At 38.2% G+C, this 23,897-nt stretch overlaps 1 protein-coding gene across 1 annotated transcript; it reads left to right on the forward strand.

Moving 5' to 3' along the window:
• Nucleotides 1-22,714, forward strand: LOC134496708 (vomeronasal type-2 receptor 26-like). Its single transcript, XM_063302417.1, has 6 exons — nucleotides 1-209; nucleotides 1,210-1,498; nucleotides 2,653-3,501; nucleotides 6,441-6,668; nucleotides 14,382-14,508; nucleotides 21,813-22,714. Exons 1-6 carry the CDS (start codon nucleotides 1-3, stop codon nucleotides 22,712-22,714), a joined length of 2,604 nt encoding a protein of 867 aa, XP_063158487.1.
• The last annotated feature ends 1,183 nt before the right edge of the window (nucleotides 22,715-23,897 follow it).

Genomic DNA, 23,897 nt, shown 5'->3' on the forward strand with positions numbered 1-23,897 from the left:
ATGTTGATTCTTTTCTTGCTGCAATTGCCACATATTGCTTGTAAAACTCAGATAAGAAAATGCAGAATCCAAGATCCTATCCCAATTGTTCACAGATATTTCCAACCAGGTGATCTAATCATTGGTGGCATTACTTCTTTTGTCTTCATAACTACAGATGTAGAAAGCTTTGATCAGGTTCCCTTTCATTCTCTTGTTGGTGAACCACTGTAAGTTGTTGTTGTTATTATTATTATCTTATTAAACTATATAAAATTATTTAATAGACTGATTCTACGATTCATAATTAATCACAGTTAAGCAAATGGAAACTTTCTCAGTGAAAATCTAAATGGCATAATACTTTTCAAATCACATATTATTTCCTTCTACTTTCTAAAAGAAACCAACAGTAAGATTCTGTATTCCTTATAACAATGGGATATATATATGTGTGTGTGTGTGTGTGTGTGTGTGTGTGTATATATATATATATCCCTTCAGTACTTCAGGATTAGGAGATTCTGATAATACAGTGATATCTACCCCATCCCCCAAAGGGAGCTGTGGGGATTACAGTATCATCTTATAAAAGTGTCTCTGTTAAAATGTCAAATCATATTTAACCATATGAATAATACTATTCAGTCAGAGATGCAGCATATTATACCATAATAATGAGATAAGAAAATTCTGCAACTATGATGATATGATGAAGCTTATTTCTCAGGACGGGAGAAGTAACTGCCCTCAATATTATTTAATTAGTAAAATCCTTGTTCTGCTTCTGTTAATTCTGTTAATTATCCTATACTCAAGAGTACTTTAAACAGAATTTTTGTTGGATCTGGAACAGGACATATGTACTCTTCCAGGGAAAGGAAAACCAAGCCAGATAAATATGTTTGTGATTTCTTTGCAGTTATTTAAGATAAATAAAGTCTATTTATTTATGCTTTTAAAAAAGTTACTGTACTCCTCATCTCTAGTTCAATCTCTATTTTACATGCATGGCAATCATTCTGTTCAGTTTCTTTTAATCTAAATTGCTTAAAAATAGCAAATTCCTTTAAGATAAGCCCAATGATGATTCCATTGAAAACTAAACCCAGAATATTTAAAGAGAATGGTAGTCACTTAATCAGTTCACATGATCTTGGTGGAACTTAGTTTCATTACCTTTTCTAGTTGCATAATTCCTTTTGATACAGCATGTAATTCCCATTACAGAATCCTGATTAAGTATTACCAACATATTTTGACTGTGATATTTGCTGTGAAGAAGATCAATGAAGACCCTCAGCTCTTACCTAACATCACCTTGGGCTTCAGAATCTATGACAGTTATGGTGGGGCATACACGTATCATGCCACAATGGAACTTTTCTCCAGTCAGAAGAGATTTGTTCCAAACTACAAGTGTGGCATCCTGAACAAACTCATAATGGTTGTTGGGGCCCTTGATCCTCTAATCACTTTTGATATGGTAGATATTTTAGGCACTTACAAAGTTCCACAGGTAAGATGTATTAATAAATTGTTTATGTTTTGCTTCTTCTTTTCAGATGTACGTGATTGCAAGACATTAAATATCTTTAATGTACATTTCTCTGTAAAACATGTTTAAGAAACATTCATTTAGATGCTCATACATAGTACTTTCTACTAATATATTTCCCTACAACTAAGATATGAAAGAAAGACACTAGACTACAGGCATCCATGGCTGAGGAATAAAACATGAAACACTTAAATCTATAGTTTTCTAAAGCTTGAAATCATGGAATAGACAACTTCTATCTTTAAATGTTATAGGAAGACAGCTGGAAAAGATATAATAATAATAATAATAATAATAATAATAATAATAATAATAATAATAATAATAATGTTTAAAATGTACAGTAAGGTAGTTAACATAAGTAGCTCCCCAACATTGTATGTATATCAATGTATGTATTTCATCCCATAAAACATATTGGGATTCTTTTCTAGTTGCTTCTTGTTTTTTTAATATATATTGATTTAATTATTTGTTGTTATGTTTTTGTTTTGTTTTTCTTTTTATATTGTACATGGGCCAGGGGACAGTCACAGGCTAAAAGTATTGTAAATAGATAGATAGATAAATAGATAGATAGAATAGATAGAGGCAAATCAAGGCTATGTCTTCAATGATGATTCTACACCAAGAAAGTACATTGTTGTTTGATATTTCAACCTGGTATATGACATTAAAGAGGAAACATTACAGGAAATGTTCAGTTGTGAAAACAAAATTCTTTAATAAAGTGAGAGGATACAGACTTTATATTCTCTGTAGAGTATATAAAAAGGAATTTACAAATCCTACCTTTTCTTACAATGTATTAGAAACAACTTTTAGAGAAACATTGCCATTATAGAAGAAACAGAAGAACTGTCCAATTTAAAAGGAAAAGCAATGGGAATTCCTGGAATCATAGGATTGTGGAGTTAATAGGAAATATAAAGATTATCTAGTTCATTCCTAATTTGATGAATATCTTGTGTGTGTAAATAATTTGAAGGCATATACTAAGGTATTTCATAACACTTATATTTCAGAACAGAGGATGCACATTTTCATTTGTTGATCATTTTATTTCTCTTTCTCTCTTTTCCAATGTTCATATTCAACTTTTATTTCTAAAGTTCCTAACTGGCCCTCCTCCAAGTATGAATGGAAAAACTGAAATCCCTTTCTACTACCATATGGTTCCAGAAGAAGACTTTCATTTCAGGGGGATTCTTCAACTACTTTTGCACTTCAGGTGGACTTGGGTTGGGGTACTTGTGAAAGGACATGGTGGAGCAAAATTTGAAAAACTGATTTTTTCAATGTTTTCTCTCAATGGCATCTGTATTGCCTTTTTAGAACAGCTCAGGCCATTTTATATCAATAGTATTTTTGATGATTTCAAATGGCTTGTGGAAACATTTCATCTTTTCCTTAACAGCAAAGCCAATGCTGTCATAATCAATGATAACTATGTTTTGCATTTGAGATGGTTGTTACATCTACCTGAAATGGAACTGGTTTCTACAAAGCCAAAAGGTAAGGTGTGGATCGTGGCTTCCAAAATGGGACTTGCATCATTCTTTTATCAGAAGAGCTGGGATATCCAGGTCCTCCATGGTGCTCTGACCTTTGCACCTTACTCAAATGAAGTTGCAGGATTCCAGCATTTTCTCCAGACAAGGAACCATTTCTCATCAAAAGAGGATGGTTTCCTCAAAGATGTGTGGGAGCAAGCATTTGGCTGTGTATTTCCAAATCCATCTGTGAATGTGGAAATGGAGGATGTCTGTACAGGGAAGGAGAAACTGGAGAGCCTTCCTGGGGCTTTTTTTGAAATGAGGATGACCAGTGATAGTTACAGTATATACAATGCAGTGTATGCTGTGGCACATGCTTTACATGCCATGCATTTGGGCCAAAGAAAACATAGGAGAAAGTTGAATGGCAGGAAATGGGATCTTCAGGATGCAATGCCCTGGCAGGTAATTTTCTGAATAGTGTAATGGTATATGAGGATGAACTTGGGAGACAGAACAATGAGATATAGCCAAGGGAATGGTCAGGTAAAAAGCAGCTTAGCCTATTGCAGGAATGTGGGTGGGACAAGTGGCTCAGAAGAGACCCTCCCTATTTTCTTGAGCTGTAAAGGAGACAAGGGTAGAGATGTACTGTCAGACCTGTAAGATTCTGTTAATGTAATCTTAGTATAAAGAAGAATTAGCCCATCTGGTTGTCTTTCCTGTCTGTTCTACCTCATAAGGCTGACACCAGTCTTGCAAATGAGTAAAACAATTTTGTGAAAGACAGAATGGTAAATCATCCTGAGCAACTGAAGAAAAGATGAGAAAGAGAACAGAGAAAACTGGTTAATTGTGTGAGAAAAGTTTCAATCTATAGATAGGCTGGAAAGACCAGATGTTCCTCTGGATTTTCAAAATGAAAATGTTTCTGGGGCACAAGGGACAGCCTGTAGGCTAGGCAAAGGAATGTCCATGAACTCAGGGCAGCATCAAGTAAGTATGGATACTACAAATGACAGAGCAGCAGGAATGATATGCCCAGGGGTGCATGAGTCAATCTTTGGTTTTCTATGGGATGGGTATCAAACCAAGGATATTTGGAAAAAAGGGCCATGGATACAGGGAAGAATCATATAATCTTGTATGTTACTAATGTCAGAGGTTATGGTTAGGAGATGTGAGTAAAGTGAATCTGTGGGACAGTGAGAGACAAATGGAGAGCAGGAATCATTCTGGGGATGACTTAGTCTTGAGATTTTGAGCATGCCAAACATATTTGGAAAACTCTGTCACATTGCTCTGAGAAAAGAATGACCATTTCAAAAAGGTATCCTTTTAAGCAACTACAGTACAAGAGACCAAGAAAGAAGAAGTACTGAATCAGCATATGAATGAAATGCAAGAAAGGAGAAGGCATCTTGAAGGGCAGATATAAGAATATAAACATGAATAGTTATTGTCCTGCTTCTAAAAATACTATCAGAAAGTTATGAGACTGTAGTTCATACATTACACATGAGAGAAGGGACAGACCTCAATTTTGTAATAAACCACCAGCAAGACTTTGATTGATGAGAGAGAACAATCGAAACACTACAGGTTCAGCTTGCAAAACCCTGTGCAGCGGGAGGTGGTGCTTCCATTGTAATGGCCTGGCTCAAATGCAAGCCATTTGTCATAAGAAGGCTAAGATAGGGAAACCAACCTGTATGCAATTCAAATAATATGATTCATCCCCTCACAATTAAAAAAGAGAGAAAATAGGATGAAAGCAGATAAAGTGGTGGGGATAGGTGAAAGAAAGAACTCCAAGTGTTGCTGTCTCATTTGAAAGATGGAATATACAAAGGTTTGAAGGTACAGCCGAAATGTTCCATGAGAAGAGATGGATGCTAGAAATAGTGAATGATTGTCATTCAGAGGAAACAACCTGCGAGTTAGGAAGAAAAGCATTAACAGTCTGCAAGGCTAAGTAGACAGGAGAAAATTGTTTTATTAAAAAAGGAAAGTTTTGTCAAAGAAACATTAGACACCAATTGGCCATTTACTTAGCAGATAAGTAAATAAACTATTTTCAGCAAACTGGGGAACAATATATATATATATATATATATATATATATATATATATATATATATATATAGAGAGAGAGAGAGAGAGAGAGAGAGAGAGAGAGAGATTTGGGTAAAGGTGAGAATATCAATTGTACTATTTGGGATGCATTGTCATGTTCTTCATTTAAAGTTCATTCTGCTCTCAGTAAAATTTATGACTCTAAGTGTAAAGTTCAAAGGCAGCTATGGTTATATGACTCAAAGTAGAAAATTCCTTCTCAAATGGAATGAATTGTTAGGGTGTAGCTTTAGCAGTATGGTTTGGAGTTTTGATTTCTTTTCTCAGCTTGTCATTATGAGGTCTTGATGGTCATTGTTAGTATCTGGTAGTAACTAGTATCATACCTTGTTCTAATCTCCCCTTAAGGCTATCAATGTCATGCTGTTGTTTTTGCATTCTAAGGTAGGCATCAATGAACACTGAACATACATTTTCAGCCTTTCTGTTGATCTATTTCAATCTAGAATTATTGGAGGTATTTTGCACTAGTAGGCATTTGGACAATGCTGATATTTTCTAAAGTAATGGTTTTGCCTACTCTTATCTACAGCAGTTTAATTTTGAAAGCTGGTTCAACAATGGGGCTGATTAGTTGCTTCCTGATTTTTGTATCTCTAAACCAATAAAGCAAGCAAGTAAGCAAAAATAGTAAAAACATTGTATGTTAAATAAATATTTTTTTGCCTTTTTATATTTTTGAGTTTCAAAATCTCTTAGATGTATGGTTTTATTGGGTTAGATTTTTTTTTCATGTCATTATAATAAGGAGTCTGCTGTATAATTATTTTCATCAAGGATGACAGATAACCAAATTAAATATAAAGTACATGGATGAACACTAGCACATTACAATTAGGAGACATGTGCACACATGTAAACAGTTTTAAATTAAAGGATTCATATTGTATCAACTGGTTCTATATGTTAATTGTACTCCCTTTTTCAAAATATTTGCATATTTTGGAGGAGTCTGAAGACCTGGTTCTGCCGCCTCACTTGGGGTGGAGAGGGGAGTGGACCTACATGGGGATGGTTAGTATAGACCATTCCCCCCACACTTGCACTGTTTTAAGCCTCTTGCCGCTTGGACTTTTTATTTTTTACTATTTTATTACTATTTATACTATTTATTGTAATTTATTGTGTGATTTGTTTTAAACTGATTGTTGTGAACCGCCCAGAGTCTCCCAGTGGGGAGAGATGGGCGGGGACAAATTGGATAAATACATGAATAGATAGATAGATAGATAGATAGATAGATAAATAAATATTCTTTCTATATTCAGCTTCACTTCTTTTTGAAAAGACTCTCATTTAACAACAATGTTGGGGATGAAATTTCTTTTGACCAAAATGGAGAACTGGTTACAGGACTGGATATTGAAAACTGGGTCACATTCCCAAACCAGTCCTTCCATCGATTGATAGTTGGGAAGCTGGATCCCTGGGCTGCTGAAGACAAACTGTTCACCATTCATGAGGAAGCCATCAACTGGCCCAGCACTTTCAACCAAGTAGGTTCTGAATGTAGGTGATTTTGCTTGAATGACTAGGATGATATCTAAATGATAGCTCAATATCATTTAACATAAGAAGAATATAAAAAACTTATTCTTTCAGTGGATGTGCATCTATCTAGAAGTGGGAACAATTATAAACAATGTAAGAATTAAAATATCTGGAAAGCAGAGATACTAAATTTATTTAAAATGTATTATTGGGCTTCTAAGCATATGTTGCAGTAAGGTTAAAAAGTAAAGGGATATATATATACACACACAGACACAGACAGCAGACTCGTTACTATAATGACATGAAAAAAAAATTAGCCCAATAAAACCATACATATAAGAGATTTTATCCATTAATACTGTTACAATAACATATGTTATACACACACACACACACACACACACGTATAAGTATATGTATATGTATTTGTACATAAATACACATACGTATATGTATATGTGTATGCATGTATGTATGTGTATATGTATGTATGTATATGTATGTATATATATATATATATATATATATATATATATACACACACACACACACACACAAACATACATACACACATCCATACATACATACACACATACACACAGACAAATATTTATATTTTAGTTTAGTCGCTTCTGACTCTTCATGACTTCATGGACAATCCCATGCCAGAGCTTCCTGTCGGTCGTCAACACCCCCAGCTCCCCCAGGGATGAATCCATCACCTCTAGAATATCATCCATCCACCTTGCCCTTGGTCGGCCCCTCTTCCTTTTGCCCTCCACTCTCCCTAGCATCAACATCTTCTCCAGGCTGTCCTGTCTTCTCATTATGTGGCCAAAGTATTTCAGTTTTGCCTTTCATATCATTCCCTCAAGTGAGCAGCCTAGCTTTATTTCCTGGAGTATGGACTGGTTTGATCTTCTTGCAGTCCAAGGCACTCTCAGAATTCTCCTCCAACACCACAGTTCCAAGGCATCTATCTTCCTTCTCTCAGCCTTCCTTATGGTCCAGCTCTCTCAGCCATATGTTACTACTGGGAATACCATTGCTTTAACTATGTGGACCTTTCTTGTCAGTGTGATGTCTCTGTTCTTAACTATTTTATCGAGATTTGTCATTGCTCTTCTCCCAAGGATTAAACGTCTTCTGATTTCCTGACTGCAGTCAGCATCTGCAGTAATATTTGCACCTAGAAATACAAAGTCTTTCACTGCCTTTATGTTTTCTCCCTCTATTTTCCAGTTATAAATCAAGCTGGTGGCCATAATCTTGGTTTTTTTGAGGTTTAGCTGCAAGCCAGCGTTTGCACTTTCTTCTTTCACCTTCATCATAAGGCTCCTCAGTTCCTCTTCACTTTCAGCCATCACAGTGGTATCATCTGCATATCTGAGATTGTTAATCTTTCTTCCAGCGATTTTAAATCCAGCCTTGGATTCCTGAAGCCCAGCATGTTGCATGATGTGTTCTGGGTACAAATTGAATAGGTAGGGTGAGAGTATACAACCCTGCCATACTCCTTTCCCAATGCTTACACCACTCTGTTGTTCCGTGGTCTGTTCTTACTGTTGCTACTTGGTCATTATACAGATTCCTCAGGAGGCATACAAGATGACTTGGTATCCCCATACCGCTAAGAACTTGCCACAATTTGTTATAGTCCACACAGTCAAAGGCTTTGGAATAGTCAATAAAACAGAAATAGATGTTTTTCTGAAACTCCCTGGCTTTTTCCATTATCGAGCGGATATTGGCAATTTGGTCCCTAGTTCCTCTGCCTTTTCTAAACCCAGCGTGTACATCTGGCAATTCTCAGTCCATGAATTGCTAAAGTCTACCTTGCAGGATCTTGAGCATTACCTTACTGGCATGTGAAATAAGTGCCACTGTTTGATAGTTTGAACATTCTTTAGTGTTTCCCTTTTTAGGTATGGGGATATAAGTTGATTTTTTCCAATCTGATGGCCATTCCTGTGTTTTCCAAATTTGCTGGCATATAGCATGCATTACCTCTACAGCATCATCTTGCAAGATTTTGAACAGTTCAGCTGGGATACTGTTGTCTCCATTTGCCTTGTTGTTAGCAATGCTTCCTAAGGCCCATTAAACCTCAGTCTTCAGGATGTCTGGCTCTAGCTCATTGACCACACCATCAGTACTATCCCCAATATTGTTATCCTTCCTATACAGGTCTTCTGTATATTCTTGCCACCTTTCCTTGATCTCTTCTTCTTCTGTTAGGTCCTTGCCTTCTTTGTTTTTGATCATACCCATTTTTGCCTTTAATTTACCTCCAATGTTTCTAATTTTCTGGAAGAAGTCTCTTGTCCTTCCTATTCTATTGCCTTCTTCCACTTCCACACATTGCTTGTTTAAAAATAATTCCTTATCTCTTCTGGCTAACCTCTGGAATTTTGCATTTAATTGGGCATATCTCCCCCTATTGCTGTTGCCTTTTGCTTTCCTTCTTTCTTGGGCTACTTCTAGTGTCTCAGCAGACAGCCATTTTGCCTTCTTGGTTTTCTCTTTCTTTGGGATGTATTTTGTTGCAGCCTCCTGAACAATGTTGCAAACTTCTGTCCATAGTTCTTCCGGGACCCTATCTACTATGTCCAGTCCCTTAAATCTATTCTTCACCTCTACTGCATATTCCTTAGGAATATTAGTCTGCTCATATCTAGCTGATCTGTGGCTCTTCCCTAATCTCTTTAGTCTGATCCTAAATTGTGCAATAAGAAGTTCGTGAGCTGAAGTACAGTCAGCTCCAGGTCTTGTTTTTAAGAACTGTACAAATGTCCGCCACCTTTGGCTGCAAAGGATGTAGTCAATCTGATTTCGGTGTTGTCCATCTGGTGAAGTCCATGTATAAAGCCATCTCTTAGGTTGTTGGAAGAGACTGTTTGTTATGCAGAGTGAGTTGTCTTGGCAAAATTCTATCAGCCTATGTCCTGCTTCATTTTGTTCTCCCAGGCCATACTTACCTGTAATTCGAGGTGTCATTTGACTGCCCACCTTAGCATTCCAGTCTCCTGTGATGAAAATAACATATCTTTTAGGTGTTTTGTCCAGTAGGTGCTGCAGATCCTCATAGAACTGCTCTACTTCAGCTTCTTCAGCATCTGTGGTTGGGGCGTATATTTGGATAAGTGTGATTTTAGATGGCTTGCCCTGGAATAGAATTGAGATCATTCTATCATTTTTTGGATTGTATCCAAGCACTGCTTTAGCCACTTTACTATTAATTATGATGTCTACTCCATTTCTTCTGTGGTCCTCTTGTCCACAGTAGTAGATCTGGTGGTCATTTGATGTGAAGTGGCCCATTCCAGTAGCATTTCGACCATCTTCCGACCTGAGAGTCTCATGTTCTGATGGTATTCTGACATATCTCTGGTTGTACTGAACTCATCCTCTGTTCCTCCCCAGTAGCATTTTGACCATCTTCCGACCTCTGAGTCTCATCTTCCGATGGTATATTGACATATCTCTGGTTGTACTGATCCATTTAATTTTCATGGCAAGAATACTGGGGTGGGTTGCGATTACCTTCCCCAGGGATCACATTTAGTCTGACCTCTCTGTCATGACCTTCCCATCTTGGGTGGCCCCTCACGATTTAGCTCATGGCATCAATGAGTTGCTCAAGCTCCAGCACCACGACAAGGTAACAATCCTTGCCGAAGTATGTGTGTGTGTGTGTGTGTATTTGTGTATGTATGTATGTATGTTTATGTGTGTATGTATGTATGTATGTATGTATGTATATATGTATATATTTATATATATATATATATATTGTATGTTAATGTAACAGTATAAATTTATATACATCTCCTTTATTCTTAGTCCTATTACAGTTGATTGTAGCCAAACTACCTACAGTAAATTTGTGTCTGATAGCAAATTGATTAGACACTCGGTACATTTTTCTTCCCAGATTATAAATAGGCCGCAGTGCCAAAAGAACCGGTTTTGAAGATTAGTTTCTGAAGTTGGGACAATATGATATTGTGTGCCTTTCTCTATTATTCAGTTTGGTATTAAATGTTTGTGTGTATATTTGTATGATATTCATAAGAGTAAGAGTAGGAACAGGGACGCGGTGGCGCTGCGGGTTAAACCGCTGAGCCCTCGATCGGAAGGTCGGCGGTTCGAAACCGCGCGGCGGGGTGAGCTCCCGTTGTTAATCCCAGCTCCTGCTTACCTAGCAGTTCGAAAACATGCAAATGTGAGTAGATCAATAGGTACCGCTTCGGCAGGAAGGTAACGGCGTTCCGTGTTGTCATGCTGGCCACATGACCCGGAAGTGTCCTATGGACAACGCCGGCTCCAAGGCTTAGAAACGGAGATGAGCACCGCCCCCTAGAGTCGGACTCGACTGGACTTTACGTCAAGGGAAACCTTTACCTTTACCTAAGAGTAGGAATATTGTGCATCTAGGAATGTGTGTACCACAAACCTGGATGGTCTACAAAGAATCCTTCTGGGACCAATATTCCAAAGAATTAGCTTGCTTTGGAGGTTTAAAAGTAACATTTTTATTTTATTTTATTATTTTATTTTGCACAAGCCGGGCATTTGTTTAATTGTAGATCCAATTTTCTAAACTGATGCTCTATATTTTTGTCTATATTTATACATGCACAGTACAATGAGTTAATTTTATTATACAATAGAACTTTCAAATATGCTAAATATGTTAATAAAGAATGGTATAGAATACTACAATGCACAGTAACAATTTTTAAATCTGATATAGGTTACTATGCATATTAAGACTATTATATAAATTAGGACCACCTTGTGCAGATTCAATAAATCTATACCAAACAGTCATAAAGTCATCTTCAGCTTTTATCTTTTTGTTTTTGTTAGCTTCTGCATGAGGGTTATTTGCCAGTACTGTTGACTCTAACTGACCTTGAAAGATTATTCCCTGTACTCACTAATAAAAAGAAAAAGAAATCACCAATTCTTTGTGCACTAAATTTTCCAAATTATTTGAAAATCATTTAGTGTACCCGTTGATGCAAAACCATGTAACTATTAGAGATTCTGCACCCACCCCCTCCACTTTCCTGCCTTTATCACTAATTCTTGGACAAATACTTTCCTTATAAAATGAAAATAAATATTATTCTACTATTAGTTTTATTTTTTTCTCCAGATAATGGGTATAGTCTGAAAACAGATTTCTAATTTTATAGTGTCCCTTTCTATTCCAAGTCTTAACTAAATTAATGTATTTTTATTGAACAGACAATGAAACAAAAAGTTTGTGGGGATGAAGGTACTGAAATCAATTTACTTTGCCATCTCTTCTGAACTTCAAATATGTGAAAATAGTACTGATGTTTTACCTAACTCTTGTGTTTTTCGGAGCAACTAGGACATGGTAATGCTGTACTGTCATCTATATTCAGACCATTAGTTCTAATCTCAAGTCAATTTGAAAAGCTTCTCAGATTTTAATAATTATCTTATCAATCAACTGCACGGCATCATAGTCCCACTATAAATTGGAGATACTTGTTCCTCCTAGTTGACTGTGCTGCACATAATTGTAGTTGTTGTTTTTTTTTTTCCCATGCCCTAAGCTTATAATGGTATCTCCTATTTCTGGAAGAATTCATTCATTCATTCATTCATTCATTCATTCATTCATTATTTGAATTTAGCCACCGCCCATCTGTTGAATCAGGCAGAGGGAGGGTTTAAAAATAAAAACTCTGAGGTTTGTATGGCTTGTACGCTAATGAAGTCCAGAAAGTCATTGAAAACTTGGCTATTCTTGCAAGCCTGGGACAGAAGGGTGGTTGACCCCCTGCATTTTGCTTTACTGTAATTCAGAGGTTGTCTTTTGGGTGCTTATGATCCGGCTTGGCTTGTCATTGTTCCTACTCTTTTTCAGGTAAACCACCCAGAGTCATCTGGGATTCCAATAGAAGGGAGTATCTGTAGCTCAGGGTTGAACTGTGGAGTGTTTGGTGCTCTCTGAGCTTGGTTGTTTGCTTGCAGACATTTTATTACCTGAATAGGTAACACCTTCAGTGCAACATCAACACTGATGATGTGACCAAGTCAGGTAATAAAAAATCTGCAAGCAAACAAGTAAGGTCTGAGAGCACCAAGGACTTTTATTGGGATTGGGTGGCCAGTTAAACTAAACAAACAAACAAACAAATAATTGTGGTAAACAAGACATTTTCACTACAGCTATTTTTCCAACCAGAATAAATTTAACAATTTAACAATTGCCATAAATTAAACTAATTATATCTGTTCGTAGGTGTTTTTCTATATGTTAACCCATCATTTCTGATTTTATTAGATCCACATGCAAACCTATCAAACTGCAAGAGTTCTCAACACAGTTCATTAATTTTTGAATGGATTCTTTAGGGCTTGAAGTAACTAGAGCTACAGTACATAATCAGCACACAAATTAAATTTCATGTCAATTGTATTAAACTACTGTATATGCCTTTAATTGCAGGAACTTCCATGATTTCCTTAGCCAAATGCCTATAGCAAAAGCAAAAAGCAACTGGGAAACAAGATATCTATGTTTTGTCCCTCACTCAATATTAATTAAAGGAAAATATCTACTATCCTTTTTGTTTTTGTTAGCTTAAAGGCACTTTTTGTCTCATAATATACTTACTACTGTGGTTAACATTTATCCTCTCTTGTGCCTTTTTAATCATGATTGTTTTTTAAATATATTTATTGTTTATAATTCAGTGTTGTATGCCACCAGAGTCACAATTTTGAAATGGGCAGCCATATAAATGTGTTAAATAAATAAATAAAATAAGTTATAATTTGGTTGTAAAAAATTGCCTCCAAAATTCATATGTTTTCATAAAGAAAATAAATTACACAGATTAAATTTATGAAAGGCTTTTTGTAATCTCTAACAAAATAATTTCAAGGTTTTTTTAAAAAAAAGATGTTTACTCTAGTGAAATGAATTAATGAATTTCTATAATGGTTCAGTTATATATTTACTTCTAATGAAAACTGTTAGATATTCATTAATACATTTATGAGCCAATTTTGCACATTTTGTCAATCTATTTGCTAAAACATTTGCCAAGATTTTGCAGTCCGGATTAATAAGAGCATTGGATGCATATAAGTCCATTACTTCTGCATTTTTATCCAATCTGACTATTAACTTATTTGTACTTCTTTCCATGATTTTGGTAACTATCCAGCACTCAAGGTATTAAAAAGTGAAAGAAAATATGGAACTAAAATATCATTAACTGTTTTATAAATTCTTTGGAAATTTAATGATACCTGGAGACTTACCAGATTCTACCTTTATTTTATTTCATGAACATAACTGTGGGATTAGAAAAATCTTTGCTATTCAGTATTGAATAATAAACTTCTAGTAAGAAATTATTCAAATATTTTTAAATATTTTTAAAAAGTTAAATTTATTTAATTTTTAAATATTTAAATATTTCCTGATTTTAAATTTATCAGTGAGGTTAAATATGGATTGGTTTATGTTTCAAGGAGATATATAAATATAAAATCTTAAAACATAAATATATTTTTTTCATTATTACAAGTTCATCTGCATTCCAAGATTTAAAAGACAGAATTCTTCAATTGCCAAATATCAATCAATTGTGATTTCTTCAACATTCTTTCCAAATATATTATAGAATGCTACCATCTTCCTTCTTTTATCTTTTGGGCAGACCCTGCCTGTTTCAGTGTGTACCGAAAGCTGCCTTCCTGGTTATTTCAGAAGAAAGCAAGAGGGGAAGCCATTTTGCTGCTATGATTGCCTTCCATGTCCCAAAGAGAAAATGTCAAGCCAGAAGGGTAAGAGGCATCATGAACCAAGTTGACTTATGGTTCTGCAGGAGTCACCAAGCAGACCTATGAACGCATCAGTATGGAAGCTGATTTATAGTCTTTTGTTTGTTGACAGATTTGTCCTTTCCACAAAAAAGGAACCCTTATCATTCAAACCATAACATAAGGGTTTAATGACATCACAAGAAATGGGGAGCCTGCAATTCTCCACCCTTTCCTCCTAATAGCATAATCTATGATAGATAAACATAACACTAAAAAGAACACATAACCACAGGGCAAATTTATTTGTGAAATAATGAAATGAAACATTTTCAGTGTCACACTCCATTACAAAAACATTGATGTGGATTACAAAAATGTCAAGCATTTAAGAGAGTTGATCAAAATAACATTAAAGATTTATTTTCTCCTACACTGGGATATTTCAGCAAGGATTCTTACCTTGTCGTGGTGCTGGAGCTTGAGCACCTCAATGATGCCATGAGCTAAACCGTGAAGGGCCACCCAAGATGGGAAGGTCATGACAGAGAGGTCAGACTAAATGTGATCACTGGGAAAGGTAATGGCAACCCACCCCAGTATTCTTGCCATGAAAATTAAATGGATCAGTACAACCAGAGATATCTCAATATACCATCAGAAGATGAGACTCACAGGTCGGAAGATGGTCAAAATGCTACTGGGGAGGAACAGAGGATGAGTTCAAGTAGCCCCAGATGTGATGACGCAGCTAGCTCAAAGCCAAAAGGATGACTAGCGGCCGACAGTGCTGGTGGTGAATGGCAAATCCGATGTTCTAAGGATCAACACACCATTGGAACCTGGAATGTAAGATCTAGGAGCCAGGGCAAATTGGATGTGGTTATTGGTGAGATGTCAAGATTAAAGATAGACATTTTGGGCATCAGTGAACTGAAATGGACTGGAATGGGCCACTACACATCAAATGACCACCAGATCTACTACTGTGGACAAGAGGACCACAGAAGAAATCAAGTAGTCTTCATAATTAATAGTCAAGTGGCTAAAGCAGTGCTTGGATACAATCCAAAAAATGATACAATGATCTCAATTCGAATTCAGGGCAAGCCATCTAAGATCACAGTAATCCAAATATATGCCCGAACCACAGTTGCTGAAAAAGCTGAAGTAGAGCAGTTCTATGAGGATCTGCAGCACCTACTGGACAACACACCTAAAAGAGATGTTATTTTCATCACAGGAGACTGGAATGCTAAGGTGGGCAGTCAGATGACACCTGGAATTACAGGTAAGCATGGGAGAACAAAATGAAGCAGGACATAGGCTGATAGAATATTGCCAAGACAACTCACTCTGCATAACAAACACTCTCTTCCAACAACCTAAGAGACAGCTTTATACATGGACTGCACCAGATGGACAATGCCGAAATCAGATTGACTACAACCTTTGCAGCCAAAGGTAGCGGAAATCTATACAGTCAGTAAAACAAGACCTGGAGATGACTGTAGTTCAGATCACAAACTTTTTATTGCACAATTTAGGATCAGACTAAAGAGATTAGGGAAGACCCACAGATCAGCTAGATATGAGCAAACTAATATTCCTAAGGAATATGCAGTGGAGGTGAAGAATAGATTTAAGGGACTGGACTTAGTACATAGGGTCCCGGAAGAACTCTGGACAGAAGTTTGCAACATTGTTCAGGAGGCAGCAACAAAATACACGCCAAAGAAAGACAAAACCAAGAAGGGAAAATGGCTGTCTCTTGAGACACTAGAAGGAGCCCAAGAAAGAAGGAAAGCAAAAGGCAACAGTGATAGGGGGAGATATGCCCAATTAAATGCAAAATTCCAGAGGTTAGCCAGAAGAGATAAGGAATTATTTTTAGACAAGCAATGTGTGGAAGTGGAAGAACGCAATAGAATAGGAAGGACAAGAGACCTCTTCCAGAAAATTAGAAACATTGGAGGTAAATTAAAGGCAAAAATGGGTATGATCAAAAACAAAGATGGCAAGGACCTAACAGAAGAAGAAGAGATCAAGAAAAGGTGGAAAGAATATACAGAAGACCTGTATAGGAAGGATAACTATATTGGGGATAGCTTTGATGGTGTGGTCAATGAGCTAGAGCCAGACATCCTGAAGACTGAGGTTTAATGGGCCTTAAGAAGCACTGCTAATAACAAGGCAGCAGGAGACGATGGCATCCCTGCTGAACTGTTCAAAATCTTGCAAGATGATGCTGTAAAGGTAATGCATGATACATGCCAGCAAATTTGGAAAACACAAGAATGGCCATCAGATTGGAAAAAAATCAACTTATATCCCCATACCAAAAAAGGGAAACCCCAAAGAATGTTCAGACTATCGAACAGTGGCACTCATTTCACATGCCAGTAGGGTAATGCTCAAGATCCTACAAGGTAGACTTCAGCAATTCATGGAGTGAGAATTGCCAGATGTACAAGCTGGGTTTTGAAAAGGCAGAGGAACTAGAGACCAAATTGCCAATATCCGCTGGATAATGGAAAAGGCCAGGGAGTTTCAGAAAAACATCTATTTCTGTTTTATTGACTATTCCAAAGCCTTTGCTTCAGCAAAGGATCGTTACCTTGTCGTGGTGCTGGAGCTTGAGCACCTCAGTGATGCCATGAGCTAAACCGTGAAGGGCCACCCAAGACGGGAAGGTCATGACAGAGAGGTCAGACTAAATGCGATCCCTGGGGAAGGTAATGGCAACCCACCTCAGTATTCTTGCCGTGAAAACTAAATGGATCAGTACAACCAGAGATATGTCGGTATACCATCGGAAGATGAGACCCCCAGGTCGGAAGATGGTCAAAATGCTACTGGGGAGGAACAGAGGATGAGCTCAACTAGCCCCAGACGTGATGACGCAGCTAGCTCAAAGCCGAAAGGACGGCTAGCGGCCGACGGTGCTGGTGGTGAACGGCGAATCCGATGTTCTAAGGATCAACACACCATCGGAACCTGGAATGTAAGATCTATGAGCCAGGGCAAATTGGATGTGGTTATTGGTGAGATGTCAAGATTAAAGATAGACATTCTGGGCGTCAGTGAACTGAAATGGACTGGAATGGGCCACTTCACATCAAATGACCACCAGATCTACTTCTGCGGACAAGAGGACCACAGAAGAAATGGAGTAGCCTTCATAATTAATAGTAAAGTGGCTAAAGCAGTGCTTGGATACAACCCAAAAAACGACAGAATGATCTCAATTCGAATTCAGGGCAAGCCATCTAACATCACAGTGATCCAAATATACGCCCCAACCACAAATGCTGAAGAAGCTGAAGTAGAGCAGTTCTATGAGGATCTGCAGCACCTACTGGACAAAACGCCTAAAAGAGATGTTATTTTTATCACAGGAGACTGGAATGCTAAGGTGGGCAGTCAAATGACACCTCGAATTACAGGTAAGTATGGCCTGGGAGAACAAAATGAAGCAGGACACAGGCTGATAGAATTTTGCCAAGACAATTCACTCTGCATAACAAACACTCTCTTCCAACAACCTAAGAGACGACTTTATACATGGACTTCACCAGATGGACAACACCGAAATCAGATTGATTACATCCTTTGCAGCCAAAGGTGGCGGACATCTGTACAGTCGGTAAAAACAAGGCCTGGAGCTGACTGTAGTTCAGATCACGAACTTCTTCTTGCACAATTTAGGATCAGACTAAAGAGATTAGGGAAGACCCACAGATCAGCTAGATATGAGCTCACTAATATTCCTAAGGAATATGCAGTGGAGGTGAAGAATAGATTTAAGGGACTGGACTTAGTAGATAGGGTCCCGGAAGAACTCTGGACAGAAGTTGGCAGCATTGTTCAGGAGGTGGCAACAAAATACATCCGAAAGAAAGACAAACCCAAGAAGGCAAAATGGCTGTCTGCTGAGACACTAGAAGTAGCCCAAGAAAGAAGGAAAGCAAAAGGCAACAGTGATAGGGGGAGATATGCCCAATTAAATGCAAAATTCCAGAGGTTAGCCAGAAGAGATAAGGAATTATTTTTAAACAAGCAATGCGCGGAAGTGGAAGAAGACAATAGAATAGGAAGGACAAGAGACCTCTTCCAGAAAATTAGAAACATTGGAGGTAAATTCCAGGCAAAAATGGGTATGATCAAAAACAAAGATGGCAAGGACCTAACAGAAGAAGAAGAGATCAAGAAAAGGTGGCAGGAATATACAGAAGACCTGTATAGGAAGGATAACAATATCGGGGATAGCTTTGACGGTGTGGTCGGTGAGCTAGAGCCAGACATCCTGAAGAGTGAGGTTGAGTGGGCCTTAAGAAGCATTGCTAATAACAAGGCAACAGGAGATGACGGCATCCCAGCTGAACTGTTCAAAATCTTGCAAGATGATGCTGTCAAGGTAATGCATGCTATATGCCAGCAAATTTGGAAAACACAAGAATGGCCATCAGACTGGAAAAAATCAACTTATATCCCCATACCAAAAAAGGGGAACACTAAAGAATGTTCAAACTATCGAACAGTGGCACTCATTTCACATGCCAGTAAGGTAATGCTCAAGATCCTGCAAGGTAGACTTCAGCAGTTCATGGAGCGAGAATTGCCAGATGTACAAGCTGGGTTTAGAAAAGGCAGAGGAACTAGAGACCAAATTGCCAATATCCGCTGGATAATGGAAAAAGCCAGGGAGTTTCAGAAAAACATCTATTTCTGTTTTATTGACTATTCTAAAGCCTTTGACTGTGTGGACCATAACAAATTGTGGCAAGTTCTTAGTGGTATGGGGATACCAAGACATCTTGTATGCCTCCTGAAGAATCTGTATAACGACCAAGTAGCAACAGTAAGAACAGACCACGGAACAACAGACTGGTTTAAGATTGGGAAAGGAGTACGGCAGGGCTGTATACTCTCACCCTACCTATTCAACTTGTATGCAGAACACATCATGCGACAAGCTGGGCTTGAGGAATCCAAGGCTGGAGTTAAAATCGCTGGAAGAAATATTAACAATCTCAGATATGCAGATGATACCACTTTGATGGCTGAAAGTGAAGAGGAACTGAGGAGCCTTATGATGAAGGTGAAAGAAGAAAGTGCAAAAGCTGGTTTGCAGCTAAACCTCAAAAAAACCAAGATTATGGCAACCAGCTTGATTGATAACTGGCAAATAGAGGGAGAAAATGTAGAAGCAGTGAAAGACTTTGTATTCCTAGGTGCAAAGATTACTGCAGATGCTGACTGCAGTCAGGAAATCAGAAGACGCTTAATCCTTGGAAGAAGAGCAATGACAAATCTCAATAAAATAGTTAAGAGCAGAGACATCACACTGACAACAAAGGCCCGCATAGTTAAAGCAATGGTGTTCCCTGTAGTAACATATGGCTGCGAGAGCTGGACCATAAGGAAGGCTGAGCGAAGGAAGATCGATGCTTTTGAACTGTGGTGTTGGAGGAAAATTCTGAGAGTGCCTTGGACTGCAAGAAGATCCAACCAGTCCATCCTCCAGGAAATAAAGCCAGACTGCTCACTTGAGGGAATGATATTAAAGGCAAAACTGAAATACTTTGGCCACATAATGAGAAGACAGGACACCCTGGAGAAGATGCTGATGCTAGGGAGAGTGGAAGGCAAAAGGAAGAGGGGCCGACCAAGGGCAAGATGGATGGATGATATTCTTGAGGTGACGGACTCGTCCCTGGGGGAGCTGGGGGTGTTGACGACCGACAGGAAGCTCTGGCGTGGGCTGGTCCATGAAGTCACGAAGAGTCGGAAGCGACTAAACGAATAAACAACAACAAAGCCTTTGACTGTGTGGACTATAACAAATTGTGGCAAGTTCTTAGTTGTATGGGGATACCAAGTCATCTTGTATGCCTCCTGAGAAATCTGTATAATGACCAAGTAGCAAACAGTAAGAACAGACCACGGAATACGGACTGGTTTACGATTGGGAAAGGAGTACAGCAAGGTTGTATACTCTTACCCTACCTATTCAACTTGTATGTAAAAGACATCATGCAACATGCTGGGCTTGAGGAATCCAAGGCTGGAGTTAAAATTGCTGGAAGAAACATTATCTATCTCAGATATGCAGATGATACCACTTTGATGGCTGAAAGAGAAGAGGAACTGAGGAGCCTTATGATGAAGGTGAAAGAAGAAAGTGCAAAAGCTGGCTTGCAGCTAAACCTCAAAAAAACCAAGATTATGGCAACTAGCTTGATTGATATCTGGCAAATAGAGGGAGAAAACATAGAGGCAGTGAAAGACTTTGTATTTCTAGGTGCGAAGATTACTGCAAATGCTGACTGCAGTCAGGAAATCAGAAGACGTTTAATCCTTGGGAGAAGAGCAATGAAAAATCTCGATAAAATAGTTAAGAGCAGAGACATCACACTGACAACAAAGGTCCGCATAGTTAAAGCAATGGTGTTCCCCGTAGTAACATATGGCTACAAGAGCTGGACCATAAGGAAGGCTGAGCGAAGGAAGATCGATGCTTTTGAACTGTGGTGTTGGAAGAAAATTCTGAGAGTGCCTTGGACTGCCAGAAGATCAAACCAGTCCATCCTCCAGGAAATAAAGCCAGACTGCTCACTTGAGGGAATGATATTAAAGGCAAAACTGAAATACTTTGGCCACATCATGAGAAGACAGGACACCCTTGAGAAGATGCTGATGCTCGGGAGAGTGGAAGGCAAAAGGAAGAGGGGCCAACCAAGGGCAAGATGGATAGATGATATTCTAGAGGTGACGGAGTCATCCCTGGGGGAGCTGGGGGTGTTGATGACCGACAAGAAGCTCTGGCATGGGCTGGTCCACGAAGTCACGAAGAGTTGGAAGTGACTGAACAAATAAACAACAACAACACTGGGATTACCTTCTGTTTTCTTTAACCATATTAAATAACATGGTTCTTTCACAATCCTTTCTCTATCACAAAATCTGGAGAGATTTTTGATGTCTCCAGATATTACCATTACTACTGCAACTGCTATTCAAACTACTACTACTATTCAGAGATCGAGGGACATGGATGATTTCAGGGGAACCAAAAACTAATATTCTCCCTTAAAACAACAACAACAACTTGTATTTGGGGATACGAACCATCCTTCTATTATATCCTACAGAAACTTGAAAAACGAAATAAAATAAGCATACATGAACTGATACCAGTACGACCCCTGTCTAGAAGGTCTTGTGGCAGAATGTGTCAGTATCAATCTTGCTTTCATGAAAAGGTATACCAAATAGCTGTGAAACAGTAATAAAATAACCATATAATATATGTATTTAAATTCTAGACATGGATGACTGCTTCAAATGCCCAGAAGATCAATATCCAAATAAGGACCAAGATTCATGTATTCCAAAGAAAATATCTTTCTTGTCCTATGAAGAATCAATGGGAATAATTTTAGTCATTCTGGCATTTTTCTTTTCTTTATGCACACTTGTGGTGCTTGCAACATTTTTGAAGTATCATCACACTCCCATTGTCAAGGCCAATAACCGAAGTCTCACCTACATTCTACTCATCTCTCTCCTCCTCTGCTTTCTTTCTTCACTGCAGTTCCTTGTTGTACCTGGCAACATAATATGCCTCCTCCGACAAATTAGCTTTGGCATCATCTTCTCTGTGGCTGTGTCTTCTGTGCTGGCAAAAACCATCACCGTGGTTCTGGCTTTCATGGCCACCAAGCCAGGATCCAGGATGAGGAAATGGATGGGAAGACGACTGGCCACTTCCATTGTTCTTTCTTGTTCCCTGATTCAAGCAGGCATCTGCACAGTGTGGGTCTTCACATTTCCTCCTTTCCCTGATGTTGACACCCATTCTGAAGCTGAGGAAATAATCCTGCAGTGCAACGAAGGCTCCACTACCATGTTCTACTGTGTCCTGGGCTACATGGGCTTTCTGGCGGCTGCCAGTTTCACAGTCGCTTTTTTCTCCAGGAAGCTCCCCAGCAGTTTCAGTGAGACCAAATGTCTCACATTCAGCATGCTGATCTTCTGCAGTGTGTGGCTCTCCTTTGTTCCATCCTATTTGAGCACCAAAGGGAAATACATGGTGGCTGTAGAGGTTTTTTCCATTTTGGCCTCTAGTGCTGGGTTGCTGGGCTGCATATATTTCCCGAAATGTTTTGTAATTATTCTTAGGCCAGACCTAAACAATAGAGAAGAACTAATAAAGAGAAAAAGATAATAATATGCAACCCATCCCTATTTTTATTAATATTATCTTTTAGTATTCTTTTTAAAAATCTCTAGTGTTTTAATCACTGACTTTGAGGAAGCAGAGATTTTCAGTATAGGAGCAAAGGCTGGTCAAATTAGCCGTCTTCCCATTAAAATTGAAAATCTTGAAATAGATTAAGGCTATTTAAGACTGCATTTCAGACTTTGAGGAAAACCTCAATGGATTCAGTTGCTTAGAGAATCAAGTTTGAATCTGAAAAAATAAAGTTTGTTCTTAGTATATAATGGGGAAGCATGAAAATGGCTAACATGTCAGTTTTTGGAATGCTGTTATTTAGACCTCAGCTTATTTATGTATTGCGTATGGCATAGCAGAATACAGCATTATTGCATAAAAGTTCACAGAAAGATATATAAAATGTATATAAAATATAAAACATTGGGACAGTAGATTATTTTTTAAAACATGAAATATGAATAATGAGTAAAATAATAAATAGAATTAAGTTATGTATGAGCTGATACTAGAGTGGCTAAACCTATGGCTGAATATCTAGATTGTTTAGCCAATGGACAGCAGTGACCTTAAGATGATGTAGTTCTTGCAGGGGAGTCAGGGAACCTTCTGAGGGGTCATTCCATTGTGATGTGATGGAACATTTGTGATGTGTGATGTGATGAAATTCCCACAGTCACAGTTAGGATTATCAACCAGCCCCCATTTTTGTTTCCAATATTGGCACGATTAGTATGAATACTGTTAAGCGCTGTCCAGTTTTTCCTTGGGAGATCAAAGCCATAAGGGCATTGTGCTGGATCAGACACTAAGTTAAACAGATCTGGATTAGAAGTTGCCCACTCCTGGGCCATGCTATATCAATGTCAAAGTATCTCTGACTAATTGCTGTCTGAGTTTCCATGGTGGATTCCGAGAATAAAGTCTAAATATGATTGTGGCAGTCTTTGTGTATAGGTAGTAGTTGGTTTGCCTCACATTTCTGCCACTCCCTTTTTAAGGCTCGTTGTCTTCCAAGGTGTGGAGGTGGTATGTTAGATAATACTGGTAGCCATTTGGAAGGCTAGGCCTCAGCTAAAAAACAGGAAAAGAACCAGTTTGGTGTAGAGGCATGATGGCAACTCATGGCCTCCCAGTTTCCAGCCTGATGCCTTAACCTCTACACCAAACTGGT

The sequence above is a fragment of the Candoia aspera genome, chromosome 4 (assembly GCF_035149785.1).
Source record: "Candoia aspera isolate rCanAsp1 chromosome 4, rCanAsp1.hap2, whole genome shotgun sequence".
Classification (NCBI taxonomy): Eukaryota; Metazoa; Chordata; class Lepidosauria; order Squamata; family Boidae; genus Candoia; species Candoia aspera.

Bases quoted from the DNA above. Each gene is read 5' to 3' on its own strand.
- LOC134496708 (XM_063302417.1), top strand. From the start codon at position 1: ATGTTGATTCTTTTCTTGCTGCAATTGCCACATATTGCTTGTAAAACT. The intron at 1,499-2,652 runs GTAAGATGTATT...TTATTTCTAAAG, and splicing joins GCACTTACAAAGTTCCACAG to TTCCTAACTGGCCCTCCTCC. The intron at 6,669-14,381 runs GTAGGTTCTGAA...TCTTTTGGGCAG, and splicing joins GGCCCAGCACTTTCAACCAA to ACCCTGCCTGTTTCAGTGTG.